The sequence below is a fragment of the Elephas maximus genome, chromosome 1, assembly GCF_024166365.1.
Source record: "Elephas maximus indicus isolate mEleMax1 chromosome 1, mEleMax1 primary haplotype, whole genome shotgun sequence".
NCBI classification, from domain to species: domain Eukaryota; kingdom Metazoa; phylum Chordata; class Mammalia; order Proboscidea; family Elephantidae; genus Elephas; species Elephas maximus.
Window position 1 is genome coordinate 198125884 of NC_064819.1, and position 16144 is coordinate 198142027.

Sequence of the window (16144 nt, forward strand, 5' to 3'; positions counted from 1 at the left end):
AAACTCATGAACACATAGGATTAAAAGTAATAATTCCAAGAGAAGATAATTTAGAAAAATGCTTTTAATTACAAAATTTCTCTTTAAATAAAAAAAAAAGCAATGGCACTAACCACGACCAAGTTACTTAAGTGGTCATATCCACAGGCTGCTCTTGTAATTATACGCTAAAAATTTACGATTGTTCTCATTAACAGCATTTTTCCCCCTAATGAGAGTGACATCAGGAGCATCTGAGAATGTATAATTTTTCCTAAAGTACTACTAAAAGTATCATAAACACAGCTTGTATAGCATGAATTTACATCACCTTTTATTTACTAATTTTTTTTTTTATTTACTACACTCGAAACTCATAAAATATTTAACATTTCTATCTCATTTCATTCCTCTTATTTACAGAACAGAGGCTCATCTCCTGTCACAATATGGTTTGTGCATTAAAATCCCTGGGAAGAGTACTTTTCATGGCATTTTAATAAATCTGTTCTGATTATTTAAATAAGTACACCAACAAAAGCTTATTCATATGAGACTGTGTCTGACTCAGAAGAATAACCCTTCTGGTAGACTTATGTATGAGTTAAAAAAAAAAAATCCCTCTTTAAGTAGAACACTTTCTCTAACCACTACTGAATTATACTATGATGCATATTTATAGAGCTACTATGACAATCAGTAAAGCCAGCTACGACTTTTTAAACTCCATTTAGAAGAGAAGAGCATACACTAAGTGATTTGGCTTTCACTCTCTTAATATCCGTAATCCAGTTATTCCACATAGATACCGTTTATTTATGCTTCATATAGAAGTATTTTAGGGTTCAGTAATAATTGGCAGTTTCTGACAGTTCTATTTTCTTGACAGCAGATACAGTTCTGTGAACCTATGTCAGATGAGCTGAAAAAGATCCCAATCATCTCATCTGAGACAGCGGGAAGGAGGAGGGTGTTCCTGTCTGAAGAAACACTTCAAAGAGATGAACATTAACATTCTACAGTGACAGGAATACTATTGAATTCGGTGTACTTTAAGGTGTGCTGGCTTAACAGCCTGCCACACCTGATATTTGTTATTAGGAGGAAGACTTTTTGGTCAAAGCAAACCTCACTGGTGGAATGGAGAGATGAGGAAGAGGGACAGTGAGACAGCATATATTACAGAATATGCTATTTTGAAAAAAAAGTGAGAGGGAAGAGAGTTTATTTTCAAATGAGGAAAAAACGATGTCACATCTGGGCACATTTCACAGAGTACAAGTAAATAGTCCAAAAGCCAAGTGAGTCCCTCTCTTCTCACTCCAGAGATACTGGTGTTCTAATAATAATAATAATAAAATCAGCAATTCTGGCAGCAGCACAAAGCTATCATTTTTTAAGGTTTGGGTGTCACATTTTAATAGTGGGGTACATTTGAACAATAAAAGAGTCCTGCCATTTCTTTTATTTACAATCTTGAGCCAGCAAGTATTATTAAGTAAGTCCTCGTGGTTATCGGCAGCTTGTTAAGTCTTCTATGATGACTTTGACTTTATAACCCACTCAGCATTTGGGTTGAGCTGATATAAGTCCTTCATGTAAGTGTCATCATCAAGGCAGCGTTCCCCTATTAGAGAGACATTTTATCAGCTTAATTGTGGGTAAATTGGAATGTGGTTTTGAAACTTAAGCCTAATGGTTTATCCCTGCTGTCCTAGACTTCAAAATACTTCTCATCCTTTCTCATTTCCTGTAATAATACTGTAGAACTTGGTCAAAACATTAGAAAAGTCAATTTAGAAGTCTTTCTCTAAATGAACAGGTTTAAAATTAATTCATAAAGTAGAAAATACTTTAAGGACTCCTGGCAGTGTATGGTGCAGTGGTTAAAGCGCTCAGCTGCTAACTGAAAGATCACTGTTTCAAACCCACTAGCTGCTCCCTGGGAAAAAGATGCGGCAGTCTGCTTCTGTAAAGACTGCAGCCTTGGAAACCCTATGGGACAGTTCTACTCTGTTCTATAGGGTCACGATGAGTCAGAATTGACTCAATGGCAGTGAATTAGAAAATACTTTGGGTAATGGGCTTTTCAACAATTTCTTAAAAGTTTATTCACCTTTATTAAGAATGGCAACAGTTTTGAATCCATCTAAATAAGAAATCACACTAAGTTCTCAAAATCTAATAGCAAAATGAAAAATAAAATACATAAATATTTAAACAATCTTTACTAATAGAGTTAACAATTTCAGGTTACTCATGTCATTACAGTTTATTTGAATTTTAAGAAGGAGCCTTCACAATCCTGTATTCAGCTTTCAATATTTACTAACATTTTTAAGTCCTGGGGTCGGGGGGGGGGGGATTCTACAAAACTTATCTTAAAATATTTTCAACGCTATTTTGACTTTAACATTGTTTCATGACAATATCACCATTACCATGTTCAAGAGTCCAAAAAAAAAAAAAAAGAGTGAGAAGCCAGTTTACTTTAAATTTAAAAAAGAGATATTAAGATCCACTATGATGATAATTTCAAATGGGCAAAAAAAAAGTTAAATCCTGGTCAAAATTTATTCATTTATTCTATTTGTATTTCCTAAGTTACCAACGTATATACATTATTTAGTAGGAAATCAACTTAAGGCAAAAGTAATTTCTGCTTTTACAAAATATCTAGTATTGCATCACGGTAAAAGTGTTATCTTGGCCTTAAATAAGCTCTAGCACTTCCTTAATTATGATGTGACTTAAGCGTATAAGAAAGTAGTTTTGAAAAACTTGCATCATTAACCATTCGAGAAGTAATTCCTTTTAGAGGGAACTTGCCTTTGCAAAAGTTGAACATAGTCATTTGTGCAGAGGGAGCTCAAATAGAGCCTGAGGAAAAAGGCCAGACCATTAAATCTACAGTTTCATCACCTATCTATAGATTGTTACATTTTTATATGTTTTACTTCTAATTTCCTTTTTTCCTCCAAAGACATAAATAATAACCATTGGTAATGTCAAATCAGCATACAAAATGTAATAGAAAAATTTGCGCTTACCAATATTTCCTCCAATTTCATACAAAAAAACTTCCCCTTTCTTGAGAGTCTGGGCAACCCCACTATTAGGGACAAAAATAAATAGATTAGTTCTACCATCACAGAGCTTTTGAGTAAATCACTTTAATGTGCTTGGGGAATTCCAACTTGCATAGAAAATGCACAACTTAGACACACTGTAATTATCAGCACATTTGTATTTTCCCATCTGTTAAATGTGCCTAATAACTAATAAAAACGTCACACCTGTAAATTAAGGCAAATTGAATCATAGAGCTGAAGGCAAAAAGTAAGTATCTAAATTTATAAAGTTAAAAGGAAAAGTAACATTTTTCTTTCCATTAAAATTATTAATATGATCATCTACTTTGCATAAAGGCCAAGAGGGTCCTCATAAAACTATAAAAAGAAATGTTTCCACCTTAGTTTTCACCTTGCATTTATTCAGTCAGTATTTATAATGTGTTTGCAGTGCTGACAACTCTAATGGTGTATATGGTGTACCAGATGGATGTAAATAGGAAGACATGGTTCATAACCCTCTTTGTGTTGGATGTTGAAATGTGGGAGGTGCATACACTCAGAGAAGTAAACACTTATTATGAAGATTGCAACAAGTGAAATGTATTTACAAATTTACTGTCTTCAGAAAAAAAACTCTTCCAGAAACTAGGTTAAAACAGTAAAAATTAGTAGAGTTCAGTGGCTTTCAAAACTTTCTGTATAAAGATTTCCTGGCAAGCCTGCTAAAAATTCAAATCTAGAGCTTTAGGGATTCTGATTTAATCTGTCTAGGATAAAGCATGAGAATTTGCTTTAAAAACGCTCTGTAGTAGATTGTGATGCATGGAAAGTTTCATAAACCACTCATACAAGGTCCTGACCATATGCTCTCTGGAATTAAGAGAAAACAAGGTCCAACTCTTATTCAAGTGGCTAAGAAAAATACAGTACAGTAGAAGCTCTCCTGATCGATATCCATCCAATTTTATGATCATCTGGTTCTACAGCTTTATCCACTCTGATGTCCTTGACCCAGTAGACACTTAGGACTGTGTATATGTATATATACCCATAACCTCACACGTAAGCTCTCACCTACTGAGTCGTATTCTAACCAAGAGTCAACTCGGTTTGATTCCAAACCAGTTTATATTTATTTTTCAAATTAAAAAAAAATTATTATTTTTACTTGTAAAAGAGGAAATAACGCAATAAACCATAAGCATAAAAAAAGTCATTGTCTCTATGAAAACAAATTTGGATGTTTTGGGAGACTTGATTAAAAAAAAAAAAATCAAGCCAGGAATTGTCCTCAGATTACTTCTCAAGTGTCTATGTTATTACTCCACTTTAAAGAAAGCTAAACTGAATTTTCTGGTAGATACAAGCCTTTGCATGGTAGTAATCAACAAATCCATAATCAAAGACTTTACCAGAGACTGGGGAATGAATGTAGAATTTATTGTACACTTACTTTTTACGTCATGCATGCATTCATTGGCTTCATTGGAGAAAGTTGGGGAGGAAAAGAATGGAGGGAAATAGGGTTTCCCACTGCCTCCCCACTGGTGTAATCTAAGTGGGAAAAGCTTGAGAAGGTGGTGGATGAAAAAAATATATTTGCATTTATTGAGGACTTCACTTACTATGTGGCCCAGACAGATGATGCTAAGTGCTTCACAGTCTGTTTTCTAGTTAATTATCACAAAACTATAAGGTAGGTTCTATTATGGTTCCCTTTTACAGATTAAAAACTTGAGAATTAAAGAGATTATAAAAATTAGACTAAGGCAGCACTGGGATTTGAATACAGATGATGTATCTCCAGCCTCCCCAAGCATAAAGAAAAAGGCCGAGGATTGGGAAGAAAAGATGCAAATGGAGGGGGAAATTTACCAGAGCAGGTAGCTTAGGGTTGAGTAGGATGAGGGAAAGGGAGGAAGTAGAGGAGAAGATATAGCTCCAGGGGGTAGCAAATGCTTTAATAAAAGCACCATTGTAAATGGAAATCCAAATACATGGAAAGTACTGGTGCTGTCTATAACAATATCTCTCCTATTGTATCATGCTATACCCTAAGTATTAAAGTTACATGAATATATTGTACAACCTCATAGTTACATCTTATAGTATCAGCATAGAGAAACCAAAGTACAGAGTTCACCTGAGCACCTGGATCACAAAAGTAAATGCTGTGTACATATCTGGGTCTATCATGAAAAGCCTGCTTAGAACTGAAACGGGCCAGACCTTAGGTACACGCTCATCCCTGGAGGGAAGAATGGCATAGAGTTGGTATCTACTAAGTCAAGGCAAAGAATAGAGAGGAAATGGACTGACTTTGTTTAACCAGAGAGACATTTCAAGTGCAAAGACATCCGAGAAATTCCAACTACTCCCAGAGCTTAATCCTGAGAAATTCCAACTGCTCCCAGGACTTAATCCTGAGAAATTCCATCCATCTACTCTTAGGCTATAGCAATGGCTCCCAGATTTGTGATGATCTCTATACCCTGTAGCCAGTGTGGAGGGGCTGCTTTTGGAAACAGAAACCAAAGATTTAGAATCCCGCCCCACCATCTCTGAAATGTGTGACCTTGTGAAGTCTCAGTTTTCTTATCGGCAAAGCAGACATTTTAACGGTGCTGACTTCAGAGGTTATGGAGAGGGGCACTTATCACGGCTCACTAGAAGCCCCGATATTACCAATCAGCTTCTCTTTCATTTCACCACCATCTGTTAACAGCACAGATTCATCTCATCTCTGAATTTATAAACCCTGAGGGAAGATACTTTAAAATTAATTTTTATATCCATTCCAACACCTAGCAGAGGACTTTAAACAGGCACAGATTCAATACTTGTGGTACTGTTTTAAAATTAGACAGGTTTCAGCAGAAAACTTTATTGAAGGCCTAAACTCAACGGAAGGCCAAAACAGAGTATTCATAAACCAAGATACCCCTGATTTCACTGACTTTTTAAAAAATTAGACTAGTTTATTTCAGGGGGTGAGGGGAGGCTGGTAGGGGAGGAAAGCACTAAGAAATATGACCTTAGTTGATAGTAAGAATTCAAAGGGTAAAAACTGAAAACCCAACACATTTGTTTGACCCTCTAAAATTCATAAATAGATATTGAAAAATGTCCTAGAAAGCACACACTCTAGTATCATGAGAAGGAAGCCCCTGGCTTTCAAAGGACTCCACGGCTCCATGAGCCCCAGAATAGAGATGAAAGTCTTGGTTGTCTCTACAGAGGGTGGTGAGCCCTGCTCTTGTACCTCAGTGCCCCAGAGACTGGTGTCCTCTCTCAGTCCTTTACACCTTCTACTAGATTTTGCTCTTACTTTGTGTATGTGTGCATTACTTTTTATTCATTATCCTTAACAGAAAAAGTTGTGTTTTTGTATCAGTTTGTTTGAATCCTACTGTACCATCATCAGTAATTTGTTAACAGCTTACAAACAGTAATTAACCTCCAATCAACATATTCTGGAAAGAATACTGAGTGGTCTCATGTGCCAAGTGCATTGCAGGCCCAGTGAAGGAATCCTTAGACATCCTGCTTGAAACAGGTTCAACGTAAAAACAAACTACATCAAAGAAGCTCAACTCATTCCAAGGGTTTCATTAAGTCTGTTCTTCTTTTTCTGCTGGGAAGACACATTTTTTAAGTACTTCACACCATTCCGTACTTTAAAAAAAGGTGGGGGGGAGGGTCACGGGGGAGGCAGAAAGTGAGTTTACACCATGAAATAATTAAAACAGAAACAGGCCTCTACCTTTCTTGGCTGAGAAACCTGGCAAGAACATCACTGGCTTTTAGTTCTTCAGTTAGCTGTATTGCCATGGAAACTTTCGAAAGATGGGGAGCTTGCACTCGAATCACTCCCTGAGGAACGTCAGCCTGCAAAGCAATAATGACACTGGAACAAAGCTGGCGGCAGCTGGAACATGTAACTCTGTGCAATGCATTATATGGTAAGTATGCTTAACTACTCCGCCTTTTACTTCACTACATAAAAACCTTAACTACTGTATAATGTAATTTGCTAAATTACATCAAACCTCAAATATCCTCTTAATGGTGATAGGGGAACTTTATAATGCCCATGCAGTAATGCTTAATTATTTTTAAAGATGTAAAGAATGACAGCCATAACCATTACTGCCGTATTAAGTGCTGATTTCTGAGTATTATCTACTAGAGGGTGCTTCTTCATGCAGCAATTTATGAAACTGAATCAGAAAGAAGGGGCTTCATGGGCTATCACAACGTATGCATTTAAAAAATCTTCCCACATATTCACAAAATTTCACAAAAATTATTTTTTATTCCTTGCAAGTCTAAAAAATGAAATACACTTTTCTAATATATGTGTTTTATGTCTGCTGTCCATTTGGTTAATGATCTTACACTTTTGACCAATTTTAAGCCCTTTGCCCATGGATGATAAGTACATTTTATCTGTGCTTTGGGGATATCATGAAAGATCTTGAGGTTAGTAATATCAAAATGTCAGCTACAGCATTTGAAATATTAGTTCTGTGAAAATAAATGCTAGTTTATTATCTATAAGCGTATGTCTTAAACAGACCCTAGAACAAACAGCATGCACAAATGAAGTTTAGGGATGATGCTCTAAACACTACAAAGACAATCCCTTGCTTAATTCAACCAAAATGGTCTAAAGCAATTACTGCAGACCAGGCACTGTGCTAGGCCTACTTAACTAGTAGATAAATACAACACAAGTTTTTTACCTCACAGTATTATTTTTGTGCCCACAATATCAGATCTTATGTGTACCTGGTGGTGCAGTGGTTACGGCTCTTGATCGCTAACCAAAAGGTCAGGGTTTCAAAACCACCAGCAGCTCTGCAGGAGGAAAATGTGGCAGCCTGCTTACCTAGAGGTTACAGCCCTGGAAAACCTATGGGGTCACTATGAGTTGAAATGGACTCAAGAGTACTGAGTTTGGATTTTTTTTTTTAATGTACACGGTGGTCTTGAATTATTATTATTATTATTTTTTTTTCTGAGTGTGAATCGACTTGATGGCAATGAGTTTTTTGGTTTTACATAAAGCACAGATACATCACCCACACCTGTCAAGGTGGAATCGATGCTGACTCATAGCGACCCTATAGGACGGAGTAGAACTGCCACACAGGGTTTCCAAGGAGCGGCTGGTGGATATCATTAATTTAATATCTTCTTTTTTTGTTGTTTTGGTCCCTTGTCCCTGCACTTGAAGATACAACCACTGGACTGGGAAGCTTCTGACCACACGACACCGAGGTGACCGGAGCCCTTATCATCTGCTTCTGTATATAAAGGGGACCCGGACAGCACACTCAATGCCCACCTCCCTCCATCCCTACCAAGAAAAAGATGGTCTGCCTGCTCAGCGCCCCCTCCCAGCCTCCACTGAAGCTCACACTCACTAAGTGACCACCTTGGAAAGCTAATCTGGTTTCTTTCAAAGTTCAACAAAAATAACACGACTTTAGAATCAGGCTGCAAAGAAACATATGTGCTCTCAAAAGGTTTAAAATTCCTTTTCAGTAATATCTGAGATTAAGTGTGGAAGGGGAAAGAAAAGAAGCTACACTGTGTAAGGCTGTACAGGGAGCAAGAGGTTATGTGAGACCATGGCTTTCTCCTCGATGAACTACAAATGCCTGTCACACCTGCCAGGAGACCCCAGAAGGCCCGCCACCAATCAGAAATTCAGCCATGGACCAGGCGTGGCCCTCACCTGCTAGTCCTCACCTGCCCATTCAGTGAAGAGCCACGCTGCGTACTTACCCACAGACAGATAAAAGGATCTCCAGCCCTTAACACTCCTGATTCTGCTGGATGAAGGACTGCCTTTTTAGTGTTCTAACCTCTCTTTCTGGGTGCATTAGGTTAAACTTAATCCTGATTCCAATTTGTGCCCAGCCTCTTCAAGTCCTGCCTCATCTCTACTGTCCAGTCTGGGCCCTTGGCTTGGCTTTGTGACTTCTACTTTCTGGGCCACGTGATTTGGCCTAATACCTTAGTCTAGTCTCTGAACTTGACCTTGCCTCTAGGGTCTTGATTCTGTAACAGACTTTAATTTCATTTGCAACACTGTTGCTTCTTACAAAAGATGTGCATTTCATGTGGTAGTACTGTTACCTTTTTCCTTTCAAAGCAATTATTAAATCAATGGCATATCTTGTAACTGAGGGACTATGCTACAGGAACTTAACCCTTGGATTTAATCTCTAGCTTATATCTTGCTGTGGTTATTCTACCTGCTGACCTGGCCTCACCTGTTTCCTCACAGGAAGTGGAAAACAATAAAGCAGCACAGACAAATGTCAGAGTAAAAACTGTAATAGAAATTGTCTTAGTCACCTAGTGCTGCTATAACAGGAATACCACAAGTGGATGGCTTTAACAGAGAGAAATTTATTTTCTCACAGTCTAGTAGGCTAAAAGTCCAAATTCAGGGTGTTAGCTCCAAGGGAAGGCTTTCTCTCTCTGTCCACTGTGGAGAAAGGTCCTTATCATCAATCTTCCCCTGGACTAGGAGCTTCTCCATGCAGGAACCCCAGGTCCAAAGGATGTGCTCTGCTCCTGGTGCTGCTTTCTTGGTGGTATGAGGTCCCCACTCTCTGTTTGCTTCCCTTTCCTTTTATCTCTTGTAAGATAAAAGGTGGTGCAGGCCACACTCCAGGGAAACTCCCTTTACATTGCATCAGGGATGTGACCTAGTAAGGGTGTTACAATCCCACCCTATTCCTCTTTAACATAAAATTACAATCACAGAATGAAGGACAACCACACAATACTGGGAATCATGGCCTAACCAAGTTGATACTTTTTTGGGGGACACAATTCAGTCCACGACAGCAATGCTCAAAGAATTGAGTTTGTATGCATAATGCCCACCAACCCATCTTATCCACTCAGGAAAGACAATGGATACTGGTGTTTTGTATTCTTTTAGTTGTTATTATTATTATATTGTGGAGGGCCCTGAATGGCAGGCTGGGGTTTTCAGAGAACCATATACTTTATGCTGGTGTTAAAGTTAGAAAAACCTGATCAAGTCAGAGTGCCAAACACACTTACACATAGGTATTTTCTGATGAAAGTAATAGTGACAGAAATTGTTCCCATAATTATGTTTTAACTAGTCCCAGAATATCAAAAAAGACAGGCAAATCTACGCTGACATTTAAAAATGAGGTAGGATGCTATGGTTAAGTTTTATATAGAAGGTACACAATAAATTTGAGTTATAAAACCAAAATGATGCAGAAAAATAATATGTTATCATGAAGAGTTCAGGGATATGCCAGCTATAGTCTGTTTTCTGCCTTTTTATCCCACTGTTCCTTGTGACACATTCTACTGTTTGGGCAAAAAAAAAAAAAAAAAAAGGAGTCATAATTTCCTAAAACCACTCCATGCTTTCCTATATTTGTATACGTTCTTCTCCCCATCTGAAATATCCTCCTGCTGCCCATTCTCTAAGGTCCATGTCAAATACCTCAAACTCCACGAAACCTTCCATGATCCCCAGTGTTAAACGGAATTTCCTCCTTCTACTGACTTTCATAAACTTCTGAGCCTCTTTATGAGAAGTATCCTAACATATGATAACCATACTTGTATGCTAGTTACATCCGTCAATTATTATCTGTAGCCACCCACTGATGTTTATTGATTAAATGAACCACTCAAAAATATTTCTCACTAAAAATTGTATGCTAAGGCTAATAAATTTTTTCTAGACTAAAAGTATATATAATATACCAATGTTTATTTGCTTAAAGGCAAAAAAGTATCATCTAAGAACACTGATTAAAAGAAAAAAAAGTTAAGTTGCTTCTATCACATGGTATTCCCTCTATTAATGACAAAAAACAGGAAGGGAAAGAGAGTGGAGGAAAGGAACAAAAGATGCTAGAAGAGATAGTGCAGTCATTTACTACTGCAGTGAGCCAAGGAGAAAAGTCAGGTTTACCAACATGAGCGTGCACCTGCTTAAAGATACAGCCATTTCCACCATCCCACTCCCCACCCCCCAACATCTCATGAACAGCTGAAGGCCTCAAATAATATGGCCACAGGCCTCCGCTTTGTAGATCAGCTCAGGATCGTAAATACAGAAAGTACAGCCATGTTCCTCATAACACACGGCGTTGAGTTCAGTGGGGACAGCACTATTCAGGGTCTTTCTGACAGAGCTTGAAAGAAAAGAGTTCTAAATATAAGCTTCTTAGAGCATTTAGAGTTCTTATGCATGTATGTGTGAAAGGTCAGATAACTGCCATATTGTGGGGCCCAGGGGCTGGCTTTTGCCAACATAAGAGGAGTAACATGAGTATTTTCCCACAGCTTCTTTATGGCTGTGAGGTTAAACAGTACCCTCATCCCTTTCCCTCAAAGAGCAGGGGACGAGGCTGGGCCAGCTCTGACTCAGCTTTAACCCTACCCAAGCTACAAAGTGTGAAAGCCTTGACTCATTTCACATAGAAATGGAATATTAATGTCCTTGAAAAGCCTTTAATTAGGTCAACAGCTTCCACATGGCATCTTCCTAGATGAACACCAGGCTGACTCACCACATCCCCTGACAACTTGGGAACTTGTATTCTAGTGGATGTGTATGCCTGGATGTGTGTTCACAGGATAGGAACAATTCCTAGCCTATTTATTTCTGGGTTAATCAACACGTCTGAATTCTCACAACAACATACAGATTGACAGTCTAACTCCACATGAATCTACCACACTCTTTTCCTTTGTAGAAAAAAATTAGCTTAACCAGTAGATGTAATTGTTAAAGACCAAGAGTTCAGAAGTTGTTTATGGAAAGTTTCTGCTGGGTATCTTGACAAGGTGGCCAAATGATACTTCCATAAAAATAGTAAACAATAAGCGATTCCAAAGTTCTTGTTTAAATGGTGTATGACAACCACCACTAAGCTTCAAAATCATGCTGTATCAAATACTAAAGCTATTAGGATACTAACTGCACTGATCTGCTAAGCTTTCAAAAGATACAACATGTCTGATCATTAAGCCAGTCTGTTCTCAACTTAAGCCATAATAATAAGTGAATAATACAAAGTATAATCTTTATAAACTTTCTTATTTCTCATTTTGTTATCTAACAGCTGTGACTTTGTTCCCTATATTCTTTTTTTTTTTTTTTGCTGTGCTTGTGAAATGAAGCCATACAATGTGCAGCAGGGTTAGAGAAGAGCAGTAGTTAACTAACACACCATTAATCTTTAGTCACAAAGGGGTTTACAACTTAAAAAATGTTACAATTTCTTATCCATGCAAAGACTACTATAACAGAAAACTATCTCATATGGTCTTCCCATGCTTTATATATTGAATTAAAGTAATATTTTTTTAAATCTGATTTTATTTCTCATTTTTCAGTTAAATAAACAAGGATTTTAGTCTTCTTTATAAGGTGCAGATAAAACACCGCATTGCTCATATTTTTACACTCTGGAGATGAGAAATTTAAATCCTCATTAGACCTTTAGAAGATACAGACTACTTTATTCTAGTTTTTCATTAAAAGCTAATTTAAATGTAAAACTGGGGTCTTTAATACTACAGAAAAACTTTTTTATGGCCAAAAGGGCAAATTGGAAATACAGCTTTCAAAAAAGAAGCCCAGATATAAGATATATTTTGCAATTAAACAAGGACATTTTAGCAAGGTATCTTAAACTAAAATGGCATATTCATCACCCTAGTCTGAGCCAAAAATCCTGGAAGGTGGACATATAGAAGGAATTCTCCAATATCTGGAACTGTCTATGTTCTGACTATAACTGGGCCTTTGTTATCCAAATGCCTTAAACTATTACCCAGTTCACAGATTCAGAGAATTTGAAAGAAGCACCTTAAATTATTTCCATAGTTAATAGACATTTAATTTACAGTGAAGTTCTGATTTTTTTCTTTAATATTGCATCATTTTATGCACCATAAAAAAAATCAGAGAATGTCTTTAAAAGAAACAGGGTTTTATGCTTGATATTGTAATTTGATTTTCCACATGGGGCTCCCAATTAAATCCAGACACTGCTCCTTGTCCTGGAGCAGATGGTTGAAACAATACCTGCAATGATGCTCCAGGGTCAGAGCTGTTAAATGAAACCAGCAATATAATTCTAAATAGAGCTGTGACTAAAGACAATCCCAGCTACAAACCACCAGAGCCTACACGCACTGCTGACAACTCCAGGGTTCTTACAGTAGCACCAACCCCCAAACAACCAAACCCATTGCCATCAAGTCAATTCCGTCTCATAGTGACTATACAGGACAGAGTAGAACGGTATCATAGGGTTTCCAAGGCTGTAATCTTTACAGAAGCAGACTGTCACGTCTTTCTCCCATAGGGCGCCTGGTGGGTTCAAACCTCTGCCCTCTCAGCAGCTGAACGCTTATCCACTGCGCCACCAGGACTCCTATGGCACCAAGAGGTATCTTAAAATGTTACAAGATCATTTTGGAACTTTTGCCAAGTCGTGTAAGTGCTCTAAAACTTGAGTTTCTCATCTGTACATTAAGGGTGTGACACTAGATCCTCTTGAGTTAACCATGAAGTCAACCATATGAGAGAGAGCTTCTGTTCCCTCTACTCATGAGATGAGATGGGCTATCAGCTTGGCATATTTCACAGAATCTCACAGAGCCCACACCCTGTGCACACAGTCTCTCAGAAATGCACAAGCTTTCTTTCACTGAGAGGTGAGTCTGGATGACACAAGGAGAAAAATCATATAAATCTACGTCTACAATGGATCCTGAAGGCTGGAATGATTCAGCAATTCATAACCAGATGCTCTTCAAAGCCATCTCTAGACCTTAAATAATAAGAGATGTAATCTGAGGTATTTAGTGCCCTGAGTGGCACAAACAGTTGTGTGCTCCGCTACCAACCAAAAGATTAACAATTCAAATTAACCTAGAGCCACCTTAAAAGAAAGCCTTGGCAATCTACTTCCAAAAGGTCATAGCCACTGAAAACCCCATGTGCAGTTTTACTCTAAAACACATAGCATAAGGTCATTGTGAGTCGGAATCGACTTGATGGCAACTGTGCCTGTGTACTTTAATGGGTAAAATGATAGGATATCTGTGGTTGCTCAAAAATATGAAAAGAAAAAAACATGGGGGTGAGTAGAAGAAGAAACAAGATCCAAAAAGAATGTTTTAGTGGCGATAGGAATATGGGGGTTCATATACTATTTTATTTTTGTGCATGTTAGAAAAATTCTATAATAAAATTAAATGTGTGTGTGTATGTATACACACATTATACAGACCTACCACACAGGAAAAAAAAAAAAAAAAATCACTCTTACAGTTTTTATAAAAGGCATAGGTCCAGACCTATCCTGGGAGATTCTGCTTCAGTGAATCCAGGGAGTGGCCCAGTCATGTATTTTTTTTCTTTTTTGAATAATACTACAGATCCTCTACTGCATACTCATGATTAAGTAGTATTAATCTAGCCTTACCTACTCATTTTACGAGGAAACTGAGGTCCAGAAAGACGCAACAACTTGTCACATTCATTAATGGCAGATCTGCTTTCAAGCCACCTGAGTTCTGGTGTGTATGTGTGTGTGTGTATGTGTGTGTGTGTGAAAGAGGGAGAGATAGATTACAAGTTAAAGGCTATCATAAAATAGCTATTTTTAATGATCTACAATTTTGTTATTTTTCACCAAGTGTCTCTTCCTGCTGTAATTAACAGGTAAGCCTCATTAGTATTTAAGTACCTCCACATTTGGACCAAACAACAGGCTGTGGTCATTAAAAACATTTGTCTTATTAGGAAGATTGAATATGTCCCTTACAACCTAAACTATTAATTTAGCTAGTCAAGCATGTCTTAATAATCTGCATGCCCGATTACACAAACCAAAACCAAACCCACTACTATCAAGTCGATTCTGACTCATAGCGACCCTATAGGACAGAGTAGAACTGACCCATAGGGTTTCCAAGGCTGTAAATAAATGCTTCACAGAAGCAGACAGCCACATCTTTCTCTCCCAGAGTGGCTAGTGGATCTGGACCATAGAACTTTAGGTTAGCAGCCAAGTACTTTAACCACTGGACCACAAGAGCTCCTGCCCAATTATATAGTTAACATTAATAGCATACAAAATACTTTGGGAAATATTACCTTAATAAATTTTCATGACTACAATCTCTGCTTTCACTATTCAGTCCCCCAAAATCTGATTTCTTTTATCAAGCCTCACTGAAAGTGTTTTGGAGAACATTACACGTATCCTTCTAAGTGTAAAATTCAGTGAACCTTTATCTAATAGTAGTCTTACTCAACCTCTCTTTAGCATTTGATATTACTGAAGAAGTTTTTTTTGGAAAGTTATTTCTTCCTGGGTTTTCAACATACTACATTCTTACTAGCTATTATTATTTCGTGGTTTTTACCAGGTCCTCTTCCATTGCCCATTATTTAAATATTAGTGCCCTCCGAGATTTGTCTTTTACCTTTTCATTTTGTTACCCACACAGCCATCATGTGTAATCTGAAACATTCTGTGGCTTCAGCTACGATCTCTGTGCTGATCCCAAATGCATACCCCCAGCCCTGGCCACACCCTGAGTTTCAGGCCCACATACCCAACATTCACACAGGCATGTCAACCCAAAATGTCAAAAGCTAACTCTCTCATCTTTTCTTTCAAGTCTGTTTCATTTTTTTCATGCTTTATTATCTTGATGATGAAGCAACCAAGGCAGAATTCTGCCCATTATTCCAGAGTCCTTCTTTTCCCTTGCTCCCCACATTCAGTCAGTTCCACATTTTATGGGTTCTCCTATCTCATATTCAAAACTCCTTTTCCATCCCCACTGCTGGGTCTAGCTATATATGAAACAAATGGAACCCTGGCAGCACAGTGGTTAAACCCTCTGGGGGCTAACCAAAAGGTCATTGGTTGGAACCCACAATCCGATCCATGAGAGAAGATGTGGCAGTCTGCTTCCATAAGATTTACAGTCTGTAAAACTCTATGGGGCAGTTCTACTCTCGCCTATAGAGTTGCTATGAGTTG

The 16144-nt window shown here is 37.8% G+C and overlaps 1 protein-coding gene and 1 non-coding gene across 5 annotated transcripts in view; both read right to left on the minus strand.

Moving 5' to 3' along the window:
* Positions 1-63: 63 nt before the first annotated feature.
* The window catches only part of ARHGAP18 (Rho GTPase activating protein 18), a 156526-nt gene continuing 140445 nt past the window's right edge, over positions 64-16144 (minus strand). For 3 of the 4 annotated variants that reach the window (XM_049900518.1, XM_049900536.1, XM_049900527.1), the window contains exons 13-15: positions 6817-6941; positions 3030-3091; positions 64-1606 (exon numbers count right to left, since the gene is read on the minus strand). In XM_049900518.1, the coding sequence (XP_049756475.1) occupies positions 1515-1606; positions 3030-3091; positions 6817-6941 (279 nt within the window). In that variant the 3' untranslated portion in view covers positions 64-1514. The remainder of the gene's footprint in view (positions 1607-3029; positions 3092-6816; positions 6942-16144) is intronic. The other variant, XM_049900510.1, reaches the window with a different exon arrangement.
* Positions 8273-8432, minus strand: LOC126057904 (small nucleolar RNA SNORA57). The gene has a single exon (XR_007512983.1). It is a non-coding gene; the product is annotated as a small nucleolar RNA SNORA57 (small nucleolar RNA).